Here is a 25,887-nt window from a genome sequence, read left to right on the forward strand (position 1 = left end):
ATTGCTCCCAATGGCAGTGGGACACAGCACAGCCTTGGCAGTGTGGTGTGGCACAAGCCTATGGCAGTGGGGAGAAGAGGCATCCAACTGGGACCATCAGGACTTGGATGGAGGTGGCTGCTGGTGGAACAGGGGAGGTGGCTTCGGAACTTGGATTTGGTTGTGCTGAAGCTGTTGTGTCCTTGTGCATCTGTCTGTGACTTGGGTTTGTGATGAATGTAAACCACCCCTGCTGCGTTGCTTTGCCAAGGACCATATTATTTCATGTATCTGGGTCAGTCTCATTCCTCCTCTTGTAGCACATCACAAAGAACTCTGCCCTTCCCTTGTGTCCAGGCCTCATCATCCCCCTCCAGGACAATTGCCAGCACTATGGCATGGAGCTCTTCCTTCCCAGCCCAAGGCTTCTCTTCATTCTCCTATTAGGAATTTCATACGTGGGCTCAACCCTCCAAGTCAAAGCAGCAGCATATCGTGGCACTGAGGGACGTGGTCAATGGGAACCATGGGGATAGGTTGGGGTTGGACGTGGTGATCTGAGAGGTCTTCTCCAACCTTAACAACACTATGATTCTAAAGCCAAAGAGAAACCAAATGTACCCACCAACATCCCACTATGGTGAGGTCTTTTGGGGCAGAAAGAACCCACTGCTGGGAACCGACAGATCTCAGTGCTTCCCCAGCCCCTTTGGCAGCCCTGAGCTGGCAGGGTGGTGCTGAGATGGAGAGCAGCAGCTCTCAGCCCTGCAGCCCCCCAAGCACAGAGATGCTGGAAGTGCCATGCAATAACCCTCTTCATCAACATGCTGCTCCTCTCGCCGCTCGTTACAGGGAGGCTAAAAATAGAGCGGTGAGCCAGCATTCCTTCTGCACAGAGATGAGAAGAAAACTTTGGGTTTTGCTTGCATGGAGGAGCGAGCCCAAATGTTCTCATGTCTGTGATAAAGCCATAAATAGCAGTCGGCCTCCAGAAGGGACCATGGGGGAATGTATGGGGCAGGTGGTGCGGGTGGCTCGTGTTGTCCACGTGGCAATGAAATCCCATGAGCTGCAGCTGCTGTTGGGAACGCTGCTGATGCCCTTTGGCTGCAGCATCTTGGGGCTGAGATGTCTGCAGAGCAAAAAGGGAAGAGATGGTGGGAGCTCACATGCTGCCCCTGAGCATCCCTGAAAGGGGGGATGCAAAGGTTCTTCATACAAACAGAAGCCGTGCTACCAACGTGGCTTTGGGGATGGGTGTGCACATTGCACGTTGCTTTCTATTTTCTTTTCAGTGCTACCTCTATAGCTAACAGATTTCTGGGGCTGATCTGTGGAGCTGGGCTTACAACCAACAGCTCCCAGGTGGACGTGTCCTGCTCTCCTATCCCTCCCGCTGGTTTCCTTCACGAGGTGTGAAAGTACTTGCAAAAGCAAAAGCATTTGTTTTCCCACTTCAGGAAGCCATGACAGCTTGTGACCCGGGGCTCCCACCATCTGCCACACGCATTGCCCACTTGGTGACACCTTCATGCGTTCGGCAGCTTCGAGACAACCCTGATGGGAAGCTCTGCAGCCAGCAGGATATGCTGCTGATCAATCCTTTCTCCTTCCACAAATGGATATGATGGTGCCATGGCTGCTTCCTGCTCCATAGGCCAATTTCCTATGGTACCTTCTTAGGCATGGCTCCATGCTCTGTCTCCATGGGGAGCAATGGGCAGAATAAATGGCAACAAGTCCCTTCCAAGAGCCTTCAGTGAGTGATGTGGGTAGTGTTGGGTTGCTCTCATTGCTAGCCAGCCCCCAGCACTGGACCCTGTGCACTTTAATGAGGAGAACTCGCTAAAGTATGAGTGGGTTTGGCATTTAATTGCTGGGGAGAGCACAGGGAGTGAGGCTCTTTCATCCTTGGACAGAGGAGAAGTGCTTTGAAACCTCTTCTGTTTGATGAAGGGTGCCCACAGAAAGGCTCTGCTCAAGGCACGGGGCTGCTGGGGCATACAGGAACGGCCCCATATAGTGGCACAGTGGGGCACAGGGGCTGGAAAGCTGCACAGTATCAGTGTGGGGAGACCTGAGAGCTCCAGGTGGGGAGAAAGGCAGAGTGTCAGCAGAGCTGTGCTCCCTGCTGTTCCTTCTGCTTAACGCATCCCGTGCTCCTCACTGAGCTTTGTCAAAGCATTTCACTCCACCGCACTGCGCCTAGCCCAGACCTGAGGACAAACCCCGTCTGCTCCCAGCAGTGCTCGATGTTCCCATCCGGCACACTCAACTGCTGTGCAGGAGATGTCCCCAAAGTAGGCTGGAACGGGACAGCTGCTGTCAGCAGACCGCGGTGCGATGCGCAGCATCGATGTGACAGCGTCGGTCAGCGCAGCTGCCAGCAGAGCACACAGATTTGTGAGCTGAGAAGCCTCGGGGAGGCTGAAAACAAAAAAAAAGAAAGCAAAGAGCTCGCGTAGGAAATCATCCTTCAACTTCTGCATCTTCTCCCTCCAGCCTCGATTGTTCCCCTGCAGCTCTGCTCTGTGCTTTGAACGTCTTGCGTGACATCGCTCGGCCTGGAGATGGAGCAGCATGGACTCAAAGCATCACCCAGAAACAACAAAGAATGCAAAAAAAAAAAAAAGAGAAAAGCCTGAAATGCCGATGTTGGGCGATGAGGACGCCGGTGTCTTCAGTCTCCGCGAGCAAAGCGTTGCGCTTAGGAGGAGCAGCATGACCCTGAAGCTTTCCGCTCCGCGCACCCGGAGCCGCGTTCCTCCGCGCAGAGAACTGGGAGACTTCTCCGAGGTCCTGCGCACCTCTCGGCCTCCTCTAGGGTTTGTCCTTCTCCGCATCCCCTGCCATGTTTCCTGCCTGCCTCCAGCCCCATGGAAGGGCTGCTAAATAACAGATAGGACACGCGGCACCACCGCCTTCGGGGGGGACCGATGGCGCTGTCCCATAGGGCCTCCCCAGCAGCTCACCCCCGTCTGCTTTGCTGGTGGCACTTCATTCATTTTCCGCACCGTCCCTTTGTGGCAAAGGGGAGAAGAACAGAAAGAGGAATTTCTGTCTTTTCATTCTCCCCCCCTCTCCAAATTGTAACCAATTCTGGGCAGGTGGCCAAAAGGTAATAAGAATCCGCTCTGTTTGGAAACAGCTGAGAAATGCATAAATGACAGCAGCTCGGTGCTGCAGGAGCTGCACATCAAGCAGGCTGTGCATCCCAGGGTCTGTTAACATCTGATGGGGATAATGGGAGGTTTAGAGCATCTCATTGAATTAAACACTTATACCCCGATTTGGGGCTCTAAAGCTTGCAGTCACAGGGTGCAGTGAAACACCTTCCTGGCGCTGCCAGTGCATTTTGCTCTGCAAAATAAAGCATGAAAGGAAAGGTTGCTCTGTGTCACGCTGCATCAATCCCTGAAATGAATCCCCACGGTGCTCTGGGATAAGGGCTCTGCACTGCACTGCTTTCGTGGGGTGCAGAGTGAGGTCTGAGCTCAGGGAACATCTCAGGCAGCCCATGGCTGTGATGCTTCTCTGCTGCTGCTTGCAAAAGGATGGGGTTTTTAATTGCAGCAGGGGAAAAAGTCCTCGTTAGCAGGTTGGAAATGCATTGAGCCCTCCTGAGAGCTCAGCAAGTTGTGCCTGCAAGGAGCAGAAGGGGGAAGTAGTATCAACCTCAGCCATGTGTGCCCAGAAATCTCCCATCACCATGTATACACGTGGCACATCAGCACCCATGGGAGAGCTGGGCTACATGCCCTTGCTTAGCTTTGCAAAACCCCATGGGCAAAAGGAGCACAGGGATGGAGTGGGGGACTCTTTCTGCCCGCTTTGCAATGGGGAGCACCCAGCTGGCTCACAGCTACACAGACCCATAGCTGTGCACAGCACGCGATGGCTATGAGCATTTCAGGTGCTGTCCCCTCTCCTCTGCATGAAAACATGACCATCCCATAACAATGCCATGGCAATCCCAGCTACTGAGACCCACTATAAGGAAGCAGAGGGGGTGCTGCAGGGTGTGCCTGCTGAAATCTATCCCTGGGACGCTTCCACCCCCTGCTGCTCAGCAAACAGTTTGTCATCTGTCTGCACACTGCCCACCTTGCCCTGCTGCAACACTCAACTCTGCTCCAAACAAAAGGTCCAGAAGATCTTTGCAGGATGGCACGGTGCTGCTGGGGGCCAGGGGTGCCCTTTTCAGTTCCCATCCATACTGCAGACGTACTGGGGCTGCAGACAGTGCGTTTGTGTGGTGCTGGGTGGAGGAGGGAGACCTGCAACTTCACCGTGCTGTGCCCCACAGCACCCAGAACAAGTTCCATCAGCCATATAATTACCCCAGCTGGAAAAGCCCTCTAAGGTCCCCAACCCATCACACCCCACCATGCCCATCACCACATCCCTCACTGCCACATCCTTATGGTTCTAAACACCCTCAGGTGACCCCACCACTGCTGGAGACAAGGTGACCTCTTCAAGTGCCATCCTACCTGCTGAGCTGTGGCCTCAGAACCGATGCATCTGCTCCCAGGGGTGGACAGCACTAACTCCCATCTCACACTGCTCACTTGTGCTCTGTATCGGGCTGCCCTGGTTACCCACCGGGCAGGTGTTGTTGATCAAAGTCACCTCTCAGACGTCAGCTGTAGCAGCTAACTGGGAGCACAGGGGCTCCAGGTGTGCTTTGCCTTGGTGATTGGGCCGTCCTCATGCCCCATACGTGGTTCCAGGATGGAACCCATGTGCCAGCAAGCCCTGCTCACTCTGGTCTTGCAGGAGGGCTATGCTCCAGGAGGTGCAAGAACAGCATTTCACAGCTCCTCTCTGCTTCAAGCTGCAATGGGATTTGGAGCTGTGCTGTGCACCAAGGCACCAAATAACACCTTCTGTCCATAGAACACATAAGCAGGGCAAAGCAAGGCAGGTCTGCCTGCCTACAGGGGCCCCCAGCCACCGTGATGGTGGGGAGTAGTTAGCTGGGATGAGAGGAGCAGCAAATGACAGGTGGGAAATGACAGCAGCAGGCTGCAGCTCCCGCTCCCGGATCTGAGGGTGCCCTGTCAGCACCGACAGGTGGAGGGAGATGCAGAGATAACGTCCTCAGACACAAATGATGATGCCTGGAGAAACTTGTCCAAAACCCCCAGGGAAAGCTGTCGCTCTGGGCTTGTTTGGAGGTCCTTCAATAGGGGCTGCAGTGCAATTACTGCTCGCACAGCAGAGCGCAAAGCAAAGGAACCCGGTGTGCAGACATTCGGCGCTGGGAAACTGCGTACAAATGAGATGGACTGTCAAAAATAATGAGAGGAGTGGCATCCGAGAGAGCCAGGCCATCCAACCTGAGCAGTGCCGGGATCGGTGGGACGAGCTGAGGCTCATTGCCTCCTTCAGCCTCGCTCCCATAGGTCCCCCATACAGGGACTGCCGGCTCCAGCTCTGCCTTCACACCCCCGCTCCACTCCCGGCTTCTTCCCTCTGCCATTTGCATACCGTGCATATTCATGAGGGACGTGACTAATTAAAGATTCATGCACGCAGCCCTCGCACTTGCAATTAATCGGAACGCTGCAGTATTCCTCACTTCCCCCCCCCCTTCCAGCAAAGCCAGCAGAGCTTGCTGTGGGATGCAGAGGGTGTGGGTGCCCCTGTGGGTACTGAGCATCCAGGGAGGGCTGATCCTATAACAGCTATGGGGTGCAAGCCGAAGCGAGCTGGGTTACAGCATGATAGCACTGCTCTTGGGGGCGTTTGGGCACTTCCAGCCTTTCTGCAGCTTGTAAATACGTATTAATTCTTAATTTTATTCCATCCCTGGTGCCAGGGTGCACAGGATTAATCACCGCCGCTCCACGATAAAGGGTCTGGGAGCCAATCTTCAGCTCTGCCCGAGATTTATTCCCCTTTGAAAACAAATATCCTGACAGGGAGAGATTTCCTGGCACAGAGCAGCTCTGTTTAATTAGAGGGGTGATTCATGTTTTCAATCAGGGTTTAATACCGAGCCCTTTACGGGCAGCAGCGCAGCAGGAGCCTGTAGGTCTGCTGGGCAATGAGGAGGGAACCTGGGGCTGCTCTAACCAAAGCAGTGCCCCCCATTGGGATCCTATCCCACCAAGAGCAGCCATGGGGTGGCTCCATCCCTGTGCATGTCTGCGTCCCTTCAGGGAGCAACACCATCAGGGTTCCAAAGGAACAGCCGAGCTGCCCCAGCTCCAAATGCTATGACTGAAAGGCAAAGATGTGGCCACCATTCTGCTCCAGAATGAGCTAACAAGGTCCGTGTGGGGGCAAACACCTGAGGAGTAGGGACATGAGTGTGGAATGGACCCAGTGCTTCTGCATGGGTGCAACCGGTGTGAGATCCCAGCCTTACAATGAAACTATCTGACCCCAAACTGAGCATCTCAAGGTGGGGAGCAATGCTGGGGAGGTCCAGGGGAGTCCCACACACTGACCTGCAGCATCCCCAGACACAGGCATCCAGCAGCTCCTGAGTGTCAGCACCACGCTCTGACAGCCCCATCCTGGGCACCAGTTTAGAAACAAGGCAGACGCAGCCAAGGCCCATAAAATTAATTAGTTCTCACTTGAAATTAAGCATCTCAAATGGGTGTTTCATGGAGATTTAATTAAAAGCTGTGCTGGAACCAAGCTGGAGGGCTTGGGAAGCAGGGAGCCGTCCCCACGTCCCCATGTGGCACCAGCTCTGCAGCCGGGCGCTGAGACCCAAAGGGCATCATTCCATCTGCACGACACAGCAGCGAGTCCATCGTCATCACATCAGACCTACAACCAACCCCGACTTCTGTCTCATCCTTTTGTGACGCCTTCCCTTCTTCCACCCCATCCCAGCGTTGTGCCCAGCAGCTCCGCGTGCCCCGCTGCTCCCTGCGTTCCTGGGGGGCGTTTTGGTGCCACGCACGACCCCTGCGCGCACCAACCCTCTGCTCGTAGCGCGGTGCCAGCAGTGCCAGCGCCGGGGCCTTGCTGCCACCCAGCGGCTGCTGCGGGCACGGGTGTGGGAGCGCGTGTGCGTAGGGGGCTGTGAGCGTGCGTGGGGCCGCGTCCGTGTGTGTGCGCACACGCGCTGGGCGCGCATCGGAACGTGCACGGAGCACAGGAGCGGGTGCTGCGGGTGGGTGTGCAAGTGGTGCACGTGGCTGTGCACGCGTGCACGTGGCAGCGCCGTGCAGGGTGCACGTGCTCACGGCTGTCCCGGTGCCGCCCACAGCGGCCGGAGCGAATCTCAGCAAGAGCGACGCGCTGCCCGTTGGTTTTGGCACCGACCCGAAGAGCGTTCAGCCCAATTAAACGAGTTTCCTCACTCAATTGAGCGTAATGCGGCTTCATACGTCTTAATAAAGCCCTAATCTCTGCGGTCAGTGCTGCGGGGGGGCGGTGAGAGCAGCACGCAGCCGGGCAGCGCAGCGCCGGTGCCGATCAGAGCCGGAATTAGGAGCCACCAGCACGGCGGGGCCTTTTCGATATATCCAACTTCCTACGGCTTAGCGAGGATGGGGAAGGAGCCGCCCCCACCGCGGGGGCTTTGCGGGGATGGAGCTGAGCCCGCAGATCCCGGGGGGTGGGCACGCATCTCCTGCTGGCTGTGTGGGTGCTCTCCCAGATGCCACCACAGTAATGCTCCGGGTACCAGCGCTGTGTGCGGCACAGAGGAGCCCCACGGAGCGGAGAGGATGAGGACGGGAGGTGCCACTGTGTGTCCCCAGCACCTGCTGTGCTGTGCTGGGGGTGTGGGAGGTGCAGCCCCACCGTGTCCCTGCACCATGCCCACCGCATCCGCATCCCCATCACATCCCCTGCATCACCCCATCCCTGCTATGTCTCCACCACGTCCCCTCCTGCAGCCCCACCACATCCTCTCCATCATCCCATCCCCACCATAGAATCATAAAATCATAGAATGGCTTGGGTTCAAAGGGACCCTAAGGATTATCAAGTTCCAACCCTCCATGCCACAGACAGGGCCATCAACCTCCACCAACCATCATGTCCCCTGCACCATGCCTTCTGCGTCCCTTCCATCATCCCCAGCACATCGCCTCCATCCTCTCCATCCCCACTGTCTCCACCATGTCCCCTCCTGCACCACCCCCACCTCCCTCCCCTCCACCACCCCACCAACATTATGTCTACACCACATCCCATCCTGCATCCCCACCATGCCCCTCCATCACCCCATCCCCCCCACATCCCCATGTGTGTACCACACCATATCCCACATCCCGCCCCAATGATACCCCACACCATCCCTCCTCCAGCACATCCCACACACCCTGTTGGGTTCCAGCAACCCCAAGGGGGAGGATGTGCTGACTTTCCTAAAGCAGGCAGGAGGGCGGCATTGTGTTCCCATCACAGGCTGGGAACGAAGGCCAGAATGGCAAACCAGAAGGCAGATCATTTTGAGCACGGGAAGAGGAGCAACCCCTGCAGGGCGACTCACCACCTCCACTCCATCTCAGAGGGAAGCAATTAGCACGACAGCACAATGAGTCTAATTGCAACCACAGATTTGATGAGCAGCCCATGGCACAGCCCAAGGAGTCCATCACCCGTCCTGCACCAGGGCCCCGCCGGGCACTCGGAGGGATCTGTTTGCTGCAGCGTTGCACAGCGTGGAAGGCACGCTCAGCATGCAGCGTGACTCACCGTTATGCAAGTGGCAGCTGTGGGGCTGGCAGTGAGCAGCCATCCCCAGAGCCGCCCGCTGTGGGGCAGCCATGGGGGAAACACAGCTTGGGGGTCAGCGCTCTGCAATGGGGGGAGCAAAGAGGGGAGCTGGGGGGCTGTGCAATAGGCTGAGTGCTGGCATCGCTGCCCCACATGCTGCCCCACACTGAGTGGCTCTGGGAAGCCCCAGCCCCGTGTACGGCCTGTGTCCCTTGGCCTGTGGCTCTGGCTCTTGGGGACACTGGGGTCAGCGCTGTGCTACTGATGTCCTGCAGGAGCCACAACATGGGGCACACCGGTCACACGGAGGACACAGCGAGAGGGACGGCCACCCCTGCATCCCACTGCACCACACACGTCCTCACAGCCCACCGTGCCCTGTCCCTGCAGTGACATCAGGCAGCAGATGCACCGTGCCCAGAGGGCTGGCGAGGGGGTGGCACAGGGAAATGTCACAGCTGTGACAGCACCGGGTATTCTTAGCCCCACACCTCAGCCCTGACATGGGGACAGCAGCTGGCACCCTTGGGGACAGGTGGCACATGGTGTCTGGCGGGTGCTGTGCCCTACCCCGCTGTGCCCACGGGATGGCAGCAGCCTCCCTTACCCCCTCCCCAACTCGCCCCCGGGCAACCACAGCCACGCGTGGGGCAGCACGAGGCCCCAGAGCGGAGCTGTGTGACGGGTGCCCATGGCAGCCTGGTGCCACAAGGCCCTCGTGGGGTGGAGAGTGTTTCATCCTCACGTGAAACCTCTTCCTCCTCTCCAAAAAGGGAACCAGGAGAGCTGATGGACTGCTTCTGCCTTCTCCCAGCAGCACCCATGCTGTACCGTCCTGCTCTGGGTGTCAGCTGCTGGGTGCTGGGTGCCAGCTGGGTTTTGACCCGCGTTATCTGCCCTTATCTCTGTCCACTGCCCCCTGCATGCAGAGCTACCTCTCGTTGCCTCCCCCGTCCTGCCCACTCCCCTTTCCCTCTCCCAGCATTGAGCATCCCATCCCACGCTAACCCTGTCCCATTTCCCACCACAACCATGACCACGACATTTCCCAGTGGTTCCTTGCACCTCTCAACTCGCTGCCCTGGGAGATGCTCCCACCATGCTCCAAAATCCCCTTTCTTCCCCCTACCTAGATGTCTGTTTCCTCTTGCCCACCCCGTCAGCTCCACATACTGAGGGTGCTCTGCCCTCCTGGGGGCTCCTCTTTCCCAAAACTCATTGGGGCTTTGCCCTGAACTTCAGAGGGTCGATGTCACGGCCACCTTTTGGGTGTGTGTGATTTTAGGTCCCAGCCTTGGGTGCCTATGTGGTAACAGGTGCTCAGTGGGGCACCAATGGGACACCCAGTGGGGTTGATGTCACGGCCATCCCAGGAAACACAGAGTGGGACCTTGGTGCCAATGGGGCAGCGGGTTCCCATGGAGCATTGGGTTCCAATGGGGCAGGGGGTGCCAGTAGGTGCTCAGTGGGGCGGTGGTTGCCAATGGAGCATTTGGTGCCCGTGGGGCAGTGGGTGCCCATGTGTTATTGGGCGCCAATGAGCGCAGTGGGTGCAGCGGGGCAGCGCGCCATACAGGGCGGTGGGCGGCCATAGCGGGATGGTGGGGGGCTGCTGATACCCCCGGTGCTGACCCAGCGGCCGGAGCCGTGGGGACGGCGGGCGCGGTGCCAGCGGTCTGCTCGCAGGGAGCCCCGCAGCTCCGGGCGCTGCCATGGGGCGGTGCCGGGCTGCCCGCAGCGGGTGCCGGCGGGGCGGGCTCCCCGGGGTCGGGCGGCGGTGCGGGGCGGGGAGCGGGGCCGGGCGCTCGGGGCCGCCGTTCGCCGGAGCGGGAGCGGAACCGGAGCGGAGCCGGGAGGAGCGGGGGCCGGGCGGCTGCGCGCGGCGCTCGGCCCCGGGATGTCCTCGTCGCCCGGCGAGCAGTGCCGCTCGCCAGTGGGGCTGGATTGCTGCAGCTGCTGCCTGGACCTGGTGGGGGCCGACGGGGGAGAGAACAACAACCCGGGCAGCCCCACCGCCAGCGGCTTCCGGCAGCTGCGGGAGCAGCTGGAGGGCGAGAACCTGAACGCCGCCAAGCTGAGCTCCATCATGCGCCAGGACTCGCTGGAGCCCGTCGTGCGGGACCCCTGCTACCTCCTCAACCAGGGCATCTGCAACAGGAACATCGACCAGACGCTGCTCTCCATCCTGCTGCTCTTCCACAGGTGGGTGCCCGTCGCCGTGGGGCCGCGCTCCGTTGCCGGCTGCGTGCCGCGCTCCACGGACCCCGGGCTGATCCCCGCCGTGCCCGGAGCGATGGGGACGCAGACAGCTGTCGCTCGGGGTGGTGCCACCTGCGGCCCGCTACGGGTCGGTGGGACGTGGGGGAGCCGCTCCCTGGAGCCGTTCCCCATCCCCCGCACGGTCCCCATCGGCCGATCCCGTCGGCATCTCCAAAATAGCGCTGCGTGGGGGCACATGGCTCCGCACGTGGCACCTGCGTGACCTCTCCCCACGGCTCCCGCAGCCCTTGCATAACGCGGGGCCGACGCTCAGGTGGGAGAGGAGGAGCCGGGCTGAGCACCCCCTGCACGGCCCACGGGGGGAAATGGGGGAGAGACGCCGAGAGTTCCCCGCGTGCGTGGTGTGATGTGGGCAGGGAGGGAGGGAGGGGACACGGGGGAGGGAGGTGACGGTGTCCCCCCCCCCCCCCATGCAAGCTGGAGACCGGAGCTGTGCACCCGTGGAAGCGATGCCTGTGCTTATCCAACCTGCTCTCCTCCACCCTCCTGTGTCCCTCCCCACAATGCCCACACCTGCACCCACTGTTGTTTTGCTCCAACCTGAACTTTCTCCTCCTGGGGGAGGCGCCAGGTGAGGCGGGAGGCGATAGTGGATGGGGTGAGGGCTGCGGTGCTGGGGAACACCCCGATAACGCAGCCCATGGGGGGATGGCACTGCTGGCACCGCGCTCGGCGGCCACGGTGGCCCATGGACACCTGCAGGAGGAGGCACTGTGGATGGTGGGTCAGTGTGCAGTGGGGGCAGACCCACGTTGGGGGTTCACAAAGTCCACCCTCAGCACCTCCAGCCTGGTTTGGGGGGTTTCCCCTGGCTGCGTGCTCTCTGCAGGCATACAGGAGGGATGCTCAATGCTCTTGCCCATAGGAGAACCTAAGGCTAAATCCCAATCCCAGCTCCTAACCCTAAACCCAATCTTCAAACTGATCACTAACAATGCTAACCCCTCACCTTAGCACCAAACCCCACCCTGAGACCAACTCCAGCCCTAACCCCAACCCTAAGACCAACCCCCAAACTAATCCTAACCTTCCCCCCAACCCTAACCTTGAGCCCAATGCTAATCCTAGCCCTGCTCAGGAGACAGGAGGCCCCAGGGTGGCATCTATGGCATGGCACCACTGATCCCGGTCCCTGCCATGCAGAACCCCAAGAGGTGGCCCTGCAGAACTTGTTCCTGCAGCGCGTGGGCTGCAGTGACAAGAGAGCTTTGAGCAGGGGACAGCGGGTGGGCGTGAGGCTGAGAGCCAGGGCTGAGCTGCGTGGGAGCCCCCCAGGAAAGGGATCAACAGGCTCTGAATGTCACAGCCCCACTGGTTGTGGGGCAGGGGGGCAGGAGGTCTGTGCTTGCCCCATGGCCATGCCCCGCCGATGAGCAGCAAGCTATATTTATCTGTGTTGCTGGCATGGGGACAGTAGTTTGTCACCCTCCGTCTGGGGTTGTATTTAGACCTGTGTGGGGGGAGCCAGGGCCCCCCCAGCACCGAGTTTGGGGTGTGATGCAGAATCCTGAAAGAGGTCCCATGGAATCGTGGAGGCATTTGGGGTGGAGGAGACCCCAGAGGTCATCAGCTCTCAGTATCAATCAGGCAGCTCCTGTGGGGCTGGCAGCCCAACCTCAGTCCTGTGGGGCAGCAGCAATATGGTCCAGGGCAGGGGGTAGGGTGAGGGAAAAGGAGAGGGAAAAGGAGTAGTGTTGAGTTTAGGGTTAGGAACGGGTGTAAGGGTTCAGGTTGGGGTTGGGATTAAGGTTAGGTTTGTGGTGAGGGTTGGAGTTAGGTGTACAGTTATGGTTGAGATTGGGATGAGGGTTGGCTGAGGTAAGGGCTGGGGTTAGGGTAAGGGCTGGGGTTAGGGTAAGGGCTGGGGCTGGGCTTAGGGTTAGTTTGGGGATTGGTCTTAGTGTTGGAGTTAGGGCTGGTTTAGGGCTAAGGCTAGGAGTTGGCATTAGGGTTGGGGTTAGTTTGGGGGTTGGCTTTAGGGTTGGGATTGGGCTGAGGATTAGGACTCAGATGGAGGTACAGCACAGCCTTTCAGGCATACTGTGAAGCCATCCCCAGGCGGTGGCACAGCAGTGCCCAGACACATGGGGCACAGCAGCAAGGTGACAGCTGCACGCCCTGCACGGTGCCCTCAGTGTTGTTATTGTTCTGAAATGTCAGCAGGGGGAGGGGAGGGGAGGGGGGGGCTGCAGTGCTGCGTCCCATTCCAAATGCCCAGCGTGCTTCCCAAAGGCCAGGCAGGGTATTAATAACCAGCCCCAAATCTCCCGTCCCAGCCTGACCCCAGGGCTCAGCCTCTGACCTCAGTGCTGTGCTGTCCGTGCTTCTTCCATCTGCCAGCCTGCTTTCAGGTCCTGTTAGGGATGCCAAGCCCGGATTGGGAAAGATGCTGTGTTTCCTGGGTTGTGTGGCATTGCTACATAGGGTGCCCGCGTGCTGCTTCCCAACCCATATCCTCTCCTTCTCCTAATGAGCTGCTCTCCAATTAGCGAGCCGGCCACTCCCGCACGCCTCCCATCCACGTGCTCTCCATCCCCACATCCCCAAACATAGAGGGATGCTAGCAGGGCGCAGTGGGGCGGGGTGTGGGATGGGGTCCTGGTGACAAAGTTGGAGAGAAAAGGCAAATCGCGGCTGTCAGCGGGGCTGTGCGCTCACACGCCAGCGAGCAGGGAACTGGGAGTACGGCCAAGGCCCTTTATCAGAGGAAGCAGGCCGCCCTACAGCTGGAGCAGGGAGCCTGCCAGCCCCCCCTGCACCCAGCACGGCCTCCCCAGGGCGGGGGGGTTACCCCTGGGTGTGGCACCGGGGTGTTGGGGTTCCCCCCTGTGCCCCATTGCTGTGGGGTGCCCGTGTTTGGGGTTTGTGGGGCCACCAGCAGAGTGTGCACGCCCATGGGGGTTGTGCTGTGTGCCACGTGATGGCAGAGGGGTGTGTGAGCCCCCCAGTCCTGAGGACAGGGATATAGTATAGGGCTGGGGGCTTGGGGCTGGGGGTTCCTCTTTGCGTGCGTGCAAGCTTTGCTGTGCGCCTGGAGCTGGAGGTCTGTTTGGCACAGCTCCTGCAGCAGCCTCCCCAAGGCCGGCAGCCAGCATTTCCCACGGCTCCGACCTTCTGCAGGGCCTTCCTCCCATTGAGCTGAGGCCTTGGGAGAGAGCAGAAGGGCCAGAGGGGGCACGGAGCAATCGAGGGGCTCCGGGGTTTCTGCAAGTGGAGCTCACCATGCACCATGTTTGCAAGATGCATCTGTGGGCACACGTGTGCTTGCAGGGCGTGCACACACAAGCGTGTGCGTGCAGGTGTGTGCATGCAAAGTGCCAAGGTGTGTGGGAATGCACACGTGTGCATGCCATGAGGGTGTGTGCAGGGTGTGCATGGGTTGCAAGCTGCACACAAGTGTGTGTGTGTGTGTGTGTGTGCACCCCGCAACACCATGAGCGGGTGCAGGGCTTTGCATGGAGCTGCCCTGAGATTCCCCATGTACTGCAGCCTGGCAGGCACAAAGCTGTGTGTGCACACAGCCCTTGGTGCTCCGGCACCAGGTGCCACAGGTCCACTGGGCTGGGTGGGCTCCTGCTGCATGGGGACCCCAGCACGGTGCCGCTGAGCGTGTCCTGCCCGCCTGGTGGCATCCTGGGGCTGTCACCCTGCACACACAGAGCGCCTTTCACCCGCCCGCTGCCCCGGGTGACACTCCAGGCTCTGAAAGGGACAATTGAGCGTGGCTGAGGTCACCCCCCGGTGTCCCTACCCCGTGCCCATGTCCCCTCCCTGCAGCCCCGGGATGTGGCCAGTGCCCTGGCTGTGCCCTTGGAGAGCTGCAGGGTGCAGAGGGGACACAGAGGGGACACAGAGGGGCATGGCTGTGCCCCCGCCGTACTCTCCGAGCCTCTTCAGGAGAAGGGACTGGTGAGTGGGGCTCTGGGGGGACCGGGGGCTCTGCGGGGGTCAGGATGGTGCTGGCACAGGGCAATGTGCCACCTCTTCACGTGGACAAAGGGATCCCCATCTGTGCCCCTCCATGGGTAGGTGGGCAATCTGCTCACACATCCCACCCGCAGAAGACCCAGGAGGAGTTCAGGCCCCGCTCAGGGGGCACGGCCATGGCACCAACCCCAAATATCAGTAGGATTTTTTTTGGAGGGGTATTCCACAGAACACTCAGCAACGGGGCAAAGTCCCACTGGGTCCAGAGGGCAGCAATAAGCTCCAGGTGGGGATAGGGAGCGAGGCAGAGGGGCAATGCCAGCACAACCTGGGGTTGGCAAGGGGGGATCATTGCCACCCCACAGCTTTAGGATGGCAACATTCCCTTCCTCACCCCCACATCCCGGTTTTAGGGTGCCCTACATGCATCACGCACACGGTGCTGCTCAACGCTTGCACCCTCCTTCCCCCCAGGACCCCATGCAGAGCCGGAGGGGCGTCCCGCAGCCCTGCAGCCCCGAGCCCGGCCTCGGGAGGGGGCTGCGCTTCCAACCCCCCCCAAACCCCAGCAGCAGCGCGGGGTTACGCAAGGGCGGAGGGGGAGGGGGGAGGCGGGGCGGCCGGTTGTTTTGCGCCCGGGGGTTGTTTTGCTCTCGGGGTTGTTGTTCGCTCCCGTTTCTGTTGTGCTGTTTTTTTCCCCTCTCGTTGTTTTGTTCCGAGCTGATCTCGGTATCTCGGTTCGCCGCCCGAGGACGCGTTGTTTTGCGCTCCGGGTTTCGTTTCGCTCTCCGTTTCGCTTTGCTCCCCGCTTTTCACTTTGCGCACCTTTTGTTTCTTTCGTTCCGTTTGCCCTTTGCACACCCCACCTTATTTTCTACATCTCTTTTTGCACACTCTTCCAATCGGTGTCCATTCCTGTCCGCACTCCCTTTGGGTTTGCACTTCCCTTTCCCTCTCTACACGTTTCCCACACCCCCCACTGTTCGCACGCCCCCTCTCCTTGCCCCACACTGCGCCCACAGCCACCCCAAACTCGGGGCTCACCCCCGTCTCCCCACCCTAAACCCCACGGCACCCCACGTTCGGGGCGCAGCACGGAGAAAGGAAGGAGCGCTGGGCGCACGGAGGACCCCGCGCAATTAGCGGGCAATTAGCGGGCAGCGCTCAGCATTACCGAGAGCGGCGCTGCGGCGCTGGGGGCGGCCCCCCCGTGTCCCCGCCCGCCGCCCATATAAGCCAGGGCGGTGAGCCGGGCCCCGCAGTGCGGTCCGGAGCTTCAGCTATCCGTCTGAACTCTCGCAGCCATGAGCACCGGCGTGTACCACTCCCCCATGGAGGTGGCTGTCTATCAGCTGCACAACTTCTCCATCTCCTTCTTCTCCTCCTTGCTCGGGGGGGACGTGGTCTCCGTGAAGCTGGACAACAGGTAGGGGCAGCCCCTGAGCCCCCCTCCCGGTTTTCATTGACCGTCTGAAATGGGGCAGCCTGGAGCATTGACCCCGTGAATTGGGGAGTGCAGTGCGTTGGCCCCCGTGGGAATGGCACTATGTTCCATCCCATTAGGAGATGAGCTCCCTGCATGGGGGGCTCTCTGCTTGCTGCCTCATTGACGGGGGGGGGATAGGGGGACACGCCCCACTGCACAGATCTCAGGGGCTTGTTGCTAACGTGCACCTTCTCTGCTTTATTCCAGTGCCTCTGGAGCCAGCGTGGTGGCCATTGACAACAAGATCGAGCAGGCAATGGTGAGCTGCAGCCTTCTGTCATCTTTAGGGGTGTGTGTGTGGGGGGGTCCCTGCTCCCAGGAGGTGCCTGCCCAGCATAGGGGTCCCCCTGCTCCCCAGCCTGTTGCCGAGCAGAGCGGCTCCTTTGTCTGCCTGCAGCTGGCAGTGCTCATTGGCTCTGTCTGCGCCGCAGTGCGCAGAGAAACAGGGGGGGATGAAGGGGGAAGGGGGGGGGGGGAGAGGACCCTTCAAGGGTCTTGGGCATTGAATGGAGCCCTGTGGGTGATAGGGAATTGCAGGCTGCCTCTGCACCCCGAGGAAGGTGATGGATCAGTAGTGGTGATGGATGGAGGTGGAGGGCAGCAGGGTGCAGGGAGGGATGGGGCAGCTCCCCTGAGCATCCCACCAACGGTCCCCATCCTTCCCCTGCCTGCAGGACCTGGTGAAGAACCACCTGATGTACGCGGTGAGGGAGGAGGTGGAGGTGCTGAAGGAGCAGATTAAGGAACTGCTGGAGAAGAACTCGCAGCTGGAACGTGAGAACAGCCTCCTGAAGACCCTGGCCAGCCCCGAGCAGCTGGAGAAGTTCCAGTCACGGCTCCCATCCGAGGTGCTGCACCCCCAGGAGCAGAGCCCAGGGGCAGCTCCCCAAGCCCAGCACTCGGGGGGCTCTGCGGTGTAAAGTGGCTCTGTCCTTGGGGTGGGCAGAGCCACGGAACTCTTTCTACTTCATCTCCTGCAACGATACCAAAATACGCCAAGTTTTTCTGCCTTGGCTCAGAGGACTGCTGGAGCCCGGTGCTGGGATGCTCGTCCCTCCGGGAGATGCCGGCGGCTGACCTCCACCTGTCTGCCCTCCCCGCAATGTGTGGGGCAGGGCTCGCCGAGACCCCACAGCGCTGTCCATGGGGATGCGGCTGGAAGGAGAGCACCGAGCCCCAGTGTTTTAGGTTGGGGGGGCAACCCGAACCTGGACTTGAGCAGCTGTCGTGGTTGCACGCACGTCAGCGTGGGGATTACAAGGAAAGAAAGAGAGAACAACCAAAAACCAGCCAACCAAACCTTGTTTGACTATAGTTGAGGTGTTTGTGTAGCTGTGTCTATGCGGTGCCTGGGATGCTGCAGGCCGGCTGCGCCCTTCTGGGCAGGATTTGAGAGGAGACTGGAATGGCACTGGGGTGGAACTGGGGGAACTGGGTGGCCAGAGGGCCAAAACGGCCCTGAAATGGGGGAAGACACCCCCCCCCCCCCACCTCCTGAGCGACGGGACGTCCCTGCAGACGTCTGACGGTTGGAGCAGTGATGTGGTTGTGTACATTTTTAGGTAGAAATGGCAATAAAGTCTACTTTTTTATAGAAGCAGCTGCCCCCGTGCTGTGTGTCTGGGGATGGGGAGGGGGCCGCTGAGGGGATGGGGTCATATGGGTTGAGATTGGAAGTGGGATGGGACTGCTGTTCCCCAGGTGCTGCCAAGCCTTTGGGTTTCATGATGCTGCTCCTTATTGAGCCCTGCTCCTTGTGTTTGGGTCAGACCCCTGGATGGGCTCATTTGGAGATGAGAGCAGCACCCTGCATCCTATGGGGGGCGAGGGGGGGGGGGAAGGTGAGCGGATCCTGCAGGTCTCAGTGCCCCTGTGTGTGCAGGGATGTGCTGGGGGTCACGCAGGGGGGGCTGCACTGTTCCTCCACTATCAATGCTCTGGCATCTTGCAGCCCTGAGGGCAGGATTGGAGCATCCTTAAATACAACATGTGAGAGGTAGAGCTGTGATGGATGTGAACATCCCCGGGGCTGGCAGGGATGGGGATTGAGGTGTGTGCAGCACGGTGGGATGGGTGCGGCCCCCTCCTCTGGGGGCGTGCCGTGGGGTTTGAGCCGCGCTGACCACATCCTGCTCCTCTCACCGTGGCTTCAGGCCTCAGTGCGGTGAGGGCGGTGCAAAGCCGATCCGACATGAGTCACAGCGGGGCTGGGGACGGTTGGTGCCAAGGAAACGCTGGTAAACACCAAAACAGACCCGCGGTGCACGGAACGCTGATGAGGCGGCCGTCCTCTCCCTGCTCCCCACCCCATCCCAGGGCTGGGACCCCACTGCGGGCGGTGCCGCAGCCCTGCAGGTGCACACGCGTGTGCAAGCTTTCCCCCTGCTGTGTGCGTATCCAGGCGGGGCAGCCCCTGTATACAGAAGTGAATCTGGGATGTGTGGATGGGACGCAGGGATAGGGCACGGTGCTCGGTGTCAGCACAGCCCACCCTCTGTGCACCACCCTTCTGCAGGGGGTGGGAGTGCAGTGGCTGACCCCCCCCCCCATCCCGCTCAGCCCACGCACCCCAAAACCACTTTCCCAGTTACACCTCCCTTCCCCCCTCCCCCCTCCATGGGCAGAGCGCTGGCAGCGTGGTGTGACACAGGGACAGCCAATGGCACGGGCAGAGCAGCCACAAACCCCTCCCTGTGGCTGGCAGGGTCCCCCCACCGTGCTGCCCGCTGCTCCGAGACTGATGTCCCCTCGCCTTGCAGCGTGGGGTGTGACAAGGGACTCTCCCTTCCTATGGGTAGTCACACGTCACCCCCCCTCCCCATGGTGGGGATCTATGGGATCGCTGCAGCCTGGGCAGGGAAGGGTTAAGGTGTTGCGTCAGGCAGTCTCTAAGAAACGGGTGATTTGTTGAAGATGTAAAAATAAGAGAAGTGGCTGCTGGGCTGAGTGGGGCTTTCCCAGCATGGGGGGACGATGGCACAGCCCGTGGCAAACTGTGCCCCAACCACAAAGCATGGCACAGGCAGCCCCACATCTGGGGTGTGGGGTGGGGAAAGGGATGGGATGGGATGGGATGGGATAGGATGGGATGGAAGGGGTTGGAGAGGAAATGAGGACAGGGAGGGGATGTGGATGGGGATTGGGATTGGGGTGGGGATGGAGAAGGTGGTGGGATGGAGATGGAATGGAATTGGGTGGGATGAGGATGGGGAAGGTGATGAATAAGGGGTATGGCTGGGAATGGGATGGAGATGGGGATGGTGGGTGTGGCAGATGGGATGTAACAGGGATGAGAAAGGGGATAGGATGGGATGGGATGGGATGGGATGGGACAGGTTGGGGTGGGACAGGATAGTGATGGGAATTGGATGAAGAGGGGATGGGCTAGAATGGGGGATGGGATAGAGATGGGGATGAAATGAGGATGGGGATGCGATAGAGGAGGGATGGTGTTGGGATGGGAAGCAGCAGGGATGGGGTTGGGACCAGGATAGGATGAATGGGAATGGGATAGGAATGAAGATGAGGATGGGGCTGGCAACAGGGAAGGGTCCCTCTCCTCCCACCCTGCCTTATCAGTGCCAGGAGCCTGACTCAACATGGGGACATGTGGGGGCCCTGATGGAGAAAAAGGGCTCTGCAAGCCAGGAACCCACCCACAGCCAAAGCTGAGACTGATGCAAGCCCCAAGTGCTCACAGTGAACCTCTGTGGTCCCAGGGACTTCTGGGGGGCTACAAGCCACCCCAATGGCTGTGCCATGCAAAATCCTCTCCCCTGGTTTAAACCAACAGATGCAAAGAGAGGGAGATTTGGGGCTGGCATTACAGACAAGTAGGGAAGGATGCTGAGCAAGGACACAGCTTACAGCAGAAGGAGGAGAAAAGTGAAGGGAGACGTGACTGTCCAAACGGTGCCTGAGTTAATGGGCTCTATTTGGGGAGATAAGGAGCCGTGAGCTGTAAACCTGCCCAGGAAAGCCGACTTCCTCATTCCTGAGTAGAAAGGGAGATGCACAGAGAGGCAAATAGCACCGGAGCAAATTGCTCGATGACAGACCGGGACCTGAGGGCCAGACGGTGCCCCAGGGGACACACAGGGCTCCGGTGTGGGCTCAGCTCTGTGCAGACGCTTCCACCCCGGGGACCGTGGCGTAATGAATGAGGGATGCAAGTGCCAGGGATTAGCCCGGATTTAGGGGCCTGTGGGACCCGGCCAATTTGGTTTAATTGATCATTAGAAGCAGCGTTAATCCCTGAGAAAATCAGTGTGGGAAAGGCAGGCGCCTGGGAGGACTTGGCTGAGGTGTGCAGGAGTGCAGGATGCAGCTCCTCTTCTTTGCCACGTTCTAGCCAGAGCTGCCCCAAATGCACCCGACTCCCAAACCCCACTGCAGTGCTGTGCACACTGCAGGGCTGGGTTACTCATTCTCCAGGAGGAGACCTTTGGACCGCACAAAGTGTGCAGAGAACCAGGGCTGGCATCGTGCCCTCCAGCACTGCTTGTTTTGCAGCAGTGCATTGGTGGGGTGCAAGCAGGGGGTTCCATCCTGGGAAGGTCCCATCATTAGGAGACATCTTCCTAACATCTTCCCAGCAGCACAGGTACCACTTCGGAGTGCTTCTCGTGAGCATCCCCAGAGCATCTCGGAGTGCCCCCACAGCACCTCCATCCCCATGCTGACCTCACACCAGCACACAAAACCCATCGGCGCGCCGGCTGCCGGCTTCCTCCCAATTAACCCAATTAATCTCCAGCCATGCAGCAGCTCTGCAGCTGCCACCGCCTGGCTCTCCCTGCCCTCCCACCCACCTGTGTTGTGTAACATGGGGATGAGAACAAGGCAGAGCCGTGCTGTGCCTGTGAAGCAGCCGCCCGGTGCCGTCCTGCTGTGCCCAGCAGCTGTGGCTGCTGGTGGAGTGGCACATCAAAGCCCTCCCTGCTCAGCTACCCCGGCCAGCAGCAGGGATTTGGCTGGCAGACCTGCAGGGAGGTGGCTCAGCATCCTCTTGCTCTGAGCATCCCTGCTGTGGGCTGGCCATGTGGCGTGGGCAGGTGACAGAGCGTGGCATGATGTGGGGACACGAGGGATGCAGGGTCTGCGCTCCAATGCATGAAGGATGGATGCAGAGCACATATCTCTGCTGACGGGATGATGCTTTGAGCTCCCCATGCATTGAGAGCCAGTGAGCCCCAGCTCAGCATCCCTGTGCCAAAGGGTCAGAGATGCTGAGGGCCGGTGTGGGGAGCAGAGAGGGCAGAGCTTTGGGGAAGTCCCTACTCTGACAGTTGTCCCTACACTGATTACCACAGGACAGAAACTAGGATGCACAAAGAGCCTGAGTGACAAAACATGAAGCCCCCAGCACCTCCCCAGCACCCCCTGCATGCTGTGTCACCGCCCTGCATGGCGGCTTCCCACCACAACCCACTCCAAAGGGCACTCCAAGACCAGAACACTTTCTTTCTTCCCATTTGCACTTATTATTTCCTTGCTGATGATGATTTTTAACCCAAGCCAACAAACTGGCAAACCCAAACCCTGCTCCTCCAGCTCAGGATGCCCCATAGCCCCCAGCAAGCTCAGAAGAAGCCTTGCCATCAAAGCAGAAGAACAGTTGTTTATTCCCCTAACACAGCTCTGTGCCTCTCCAGGTGTTTGCTGTGGAGATGACGTTTGCCACATGCAATGCGCCGAGTCCTGTAGGGGAAATGTCGGAGTCTGCAGCTCTCCATGCCCTGCCAGGAAGGGCTGCGGATGCTCCAGGCTGTGCTGCTTGCCCCGCTACCATGTTTGGGTGTTTTTGTGGCCAGCTGCTGACTCAGAGCTGTTCGCGGGCGGTGTTTACACGGCCGTGACGGAGGCAGTGCTGTGGCTGTGCCCATCCTGGCTGCAGGGCTCGTGCCACTGACATTGAGGGACGGCAGCGTGCAGCTCCAAAGTGGGTCATCCGGGGGCTGCCTGTGGGCAGGATCTGCCTGACAACCTATTTTTCCCATACCCAGACCCAATGGCACGCAGTGCTCGTGCCCGTGGCCATGTTCCCGTCACGCTGCAGGCATCCCATGTGCCTCCACAAGCTCGTGCCATCGGGGCTTCTTGAAAGCTTCTCAACAAGCACAGTCAGCAGGAAAAGCATCTCAAGCCTGCAGGGAGCCCAGGGCAGTGGGACCCACCTGGGCCCTGTGCATGGCATGTGTTGGGTGAGAAGACCCCCAAAGTGGGCAGCTCATCACTCCCAACCTGAGCAATGGGAAGCAACTCGCCCTCCATCCTGCCCACAGCCGGTGTTCCCCATCCCACACCCATATGCCTCATAGCCGCTGCCCAAAATAGATAGAAAAGGCCCAAAATAACCCATTCCCTGCCCTGGGGAAGGCGGAGGAGCACGCGTAAGCACAGGGAAGGACTGTCCCCACCACACATCCCTCAAACCCATTGCCTGTGGGTGCAGTCAGAGCAGGGCTGCCTCTTCCTGCTGACACAGCCCCACGCATTCTACCCGCAATGTTTGAAGCTGTTTGCTGCCCGCTGCCCGGCTACCAGCCAATGAGTCACCACGCATCCTCCCCACAAGCAGGAAACCCGCTGTCAGCTCTGCCATGGGCACCCCAGAACTCATGGATCTTATAGGGACTGGGGAGATGGTGACGTTTCAGCCTCCCCAGTCCCAATACTGAGTCCACCAACACCAGCCCTCCTTCCCTAGGGGGAAGGAGCCATGCTGCGCTCCCCCCATTGCCTCTATGGGGCAGCCCCACAGCCCTGCTCTGTCCCCCAGCCTGCAGCATCTGGAAGGGATCAGCGTTGTGGATGAGGGGAGGACTATAAATAGCAGCTGGTTCCCAAATCTCAGATTAAAAACAACAACAACAAATCAAGAGCAGAGCACAAAGTGCTGGCTCGTCTGCCCACCGTATTTACGTACTTAGAGTCTTTTTATTTCCCCCCATTCCTCACTTGTTTTCAACCTCTCCTCCACACTGTGATGATCCAGAGCTGTCTTTTTGCCCACTGGGCAGGATCCCAGGGATGCATTTCTTGGAAGGCTGCAGCTCCATTGGTTTGTCTGAAAATGAGCAGCAGCAAAACCCCAGGACCCTTTTTTCTGAGCCCATAGAGGAGCTCATCTCACAGCTGTGGGGCTGGAGGAGACCCCATCTCCCACCAAAGCACCAAAACAAAGGGGAGAGGTTTAGGGTCAGGGTCAAGGTTAGGGGTTGGTGTGGATGTGTTGATCCCCACAGGGGCTGTTTTGGTGGAAGGGCTGAGGTTTGGCAGCACAGCCTTTGTTTGGGAAATAACCTCATAAATCTGCTTAACGCGGGCACTGAATCATTCCTGCTCCTCTGCCTTGGAGCTCAGCCCTCCCTGCCCTGAGAAGGAGCTAAAAAACAACGAGCAGCGTCCCTTGAGCAACCTAACAAGGTGACATGTAGGGCAGCTTTGCCAGGGGGTGCAGGAACAAAGGATGGTGCTAACAAAGCCAGAGGATGCCATGAGGCTGAGGGATGGGGAGAGGGCAGATTTAGGTTAAATACAGGGAGAAAATGACCATGGTGAGGTTGGGGATGCTCCCTCAGTGACACTGTGGTGACCCTCACTGCCCTTCTGGAAGGGCTGGTCACAGCTCCGTGGTTGCAGCCCTTGGTCCCCCCCAGCACAGGGCTCAGGTCTTCCTTGAAGGCTTTGGCTGCATGGTGACCACTCAGCAATCTCAGTTTTCCTTTTAGAGACAACACAGAAACTGCGATTTCCTGCATTCCCAAACCGGGGGTGGGAGGGGGGAAAACTTGGAAACTTTTCTAAATATAAGCTCAGAGCATCCGCAAAGGAGACGTCACTGGAAAACACTTGGCTTCAATGAACCAAAAGCAAAATCCCATGGTGACCTATGGGGTTGCACTCTGGGGACCATGAGTGGTGCCCTCATGGCACGTCCCAACCCCATCATCCCAAGGAGAAGCTGGAAGAGCTGTGGTGCTGCTGGCACAGCACAGAGTGGGGCTGGGCTGAGCTCAAGGTCGAGGACTGTAAATTCCTGGTTATTTTTAGCTGTGGGCGAGCAGCTGGCGGAAAACAAGAGGAAGAACAGCTGGGATGCAGAGAGGGAGCAGGGCTGCATCCCAGTGATAGGCTGAATAAATAAGGGTGCAACCTGCAGGGATGGGTGCTGGGGGCAGAGGAGTGGTCCTGTGTGCCATAAAGCTGCAGGAGGATGCAGCCCTGTGAGGATGTTGCAGTGGGGTGGGAGCACCCTCGGTCAGCATCCCGTAGGAATGGTGTCTATCCCCTCGCTCCCAGAGCATCCCTGCTGCAGCTGGATGTGCCCCTGAACACCATGGCCCCATCGCTGGATGAGGACGGTGGTGTTTGTTCTCTGGTGCTAAAAGTGGGATAAGGACAAGCAGAACATGAGCGCCTCCAGAACAGAGGGGTCTTTGTGAAGCAGCCACTGTCGTGCAGCATCACCACGTCCCAGCTGTGGGCACAGCACCCCAACCCTCCAGCTCAGGTTTGTGTGCAGACCCCAGTGCTGTATGTAGCCCTGGGGCTGGGGAGGTGGCATGGGGATCCTCCAATGGTGCCACCCGGCAGATGTCATTGCTGTGCCCTTTGCCATCGTCCCATCAGCAAGCAGGTCCATCACCAACATGGGACCTTCCCTGCAGAAGACTGAAAGTGGCATCGTCAGCTGCTAGGCCTGCATTAGTGAGTCACTCCTATGGGATCTCTGAACCCAACATCAGCCCCATGCAGCCCCATGGCGGGGGGGGGGGGGCAGATCTCCCCTGAGACCAAACTCACAGCCCATGGGCCAAGGCAAGGTGCTGGTGGAGGTCGGTGTACAAGGCACCTCCAGCCCCACACCAGAGCTGCTGGACACTCAGTCCCATTCTCAGTGAGTCACCAGCACACAGATGCTGCCCTGCTCTTTCCCAACCGGGTGCAATGGGAGGAAGCAACATGTCAGCAAGGCTGCTGTTTGCAAACAACACAGCGTGTGCCCAGGGCTGTGCACGACAACACAGCTATACTTAGCTGTCTGTGTGCCCTGCACGGCCCCATCCCTCTGGGCAGGCTGATGTGCAAAGCCTGGTGCACGACTTGCTGCTACCCAAGGGAAAAGTGCATGGAGGGATGGGGCTGCCAGGCCCCCAAAATTGCACTGGCTGCATCCAGAGGCAGCAGAGCATCTTTGGCACTGCACAGCTTGCTCCCAGGCACAGTGTACAAGCTGTGCTGGCCGGCCAGCAGCCAGCATTGGTGTTGGAAACCTCTTGTTTTCAATCTTGTGTGAGGAGGGAACCCAGCCCTGCTCCAGGACATGGTAAAATTACAGCCATACGGAAACAATTAGCAAGGGGGGGATAAGGAAAAACTCTGCTTGACTGGCACATAGAAGAAAACAGAGCCCACGAGGCAGCCCGGATACCTCTGTGCTGGGAGAAAATAACCCTTGTGTGCAAGAAGAGCACAGAGTTGGGGTCACACCAGGAGGGCTGAGGTTGTGGGGTTTG

At 59.3% G+C, this 25,887-nt stretch overlaps 1 protein-coding gene and 1 long non-coding RNA gene across 4 annotated transcripts; one reads left to right on the forward strand and one right to left on the reverse strand.

Moving 5' to 3' along the window:
* Positions 1–1,602: 1,602 nt before the first annotated feature.
* Positions 1,603–8,070, reverse strand: LOC107312656. Its single transcript, XR_001554532.2, has 2 exons — positions 4,473–8,070; positions 1,603–3,621 (listed from the first exon to the last, which is right to left on the reverse strand). It is a non-coding gene; the product is annotated as an uncharacterized LOC107312656 (long non-coding RNA).
* A 2,418-nt stretch (positions 8,071–10,488) lies between these two features.
* On the forward strand, positions 10,489–17,963 carry TSC22D3 (TSC22 domain family member 3). Of its 3 annotated transcripts, none has more exons than XM_015860190.2 (3): positions 10,489–10,875; positions 16,574–16,625; positions 17,041–17,963. In XM_015860190.2, the coding sequence occupies exons 1-3, from the start codon at positions 10,571–10,573 to the stop codon at positions 17,284–17,286; spliced, it is 603 nt and encodes a 200-aa protein (XP_015715676.1). In that variant the 5' UTR covers positions 10,489–10,570; the 3' UTR covers positions 17,287–17,963. The 3 variants fall into 3 exon arrangements, with proteins under 3 accessions (XP_015715676.1, XP_015715677.1, XP_015715678.1); XM_015860191.2 differs by lacking the exon at positions 10,489–10,875 and adding an exon at positions 14,513–14,862; XM_015860192.2 differs by lacking the exon at positions 10,489–10,875 and adding an exon at positions 15,549–16,306.
* Positions 17,964–25,887: the final 7,924 nt, after the last annotated feature.

This window comes from Coturnix japonica, chromosome 4 (assembly GCF_001577835.2).
Source record: "Coturnix japonica isolate 7356 chromosome 4, Coturnix japonica 2.1, whole genome shotgun sequence".
In the NCBI taxonomy this organism is placed as follows: domain Eukaryota; kingdom Metazoa; phylum Chordata; class Aves; order Galliformes; family Phasianidae; genus Coturnix; species Coturnix japonica.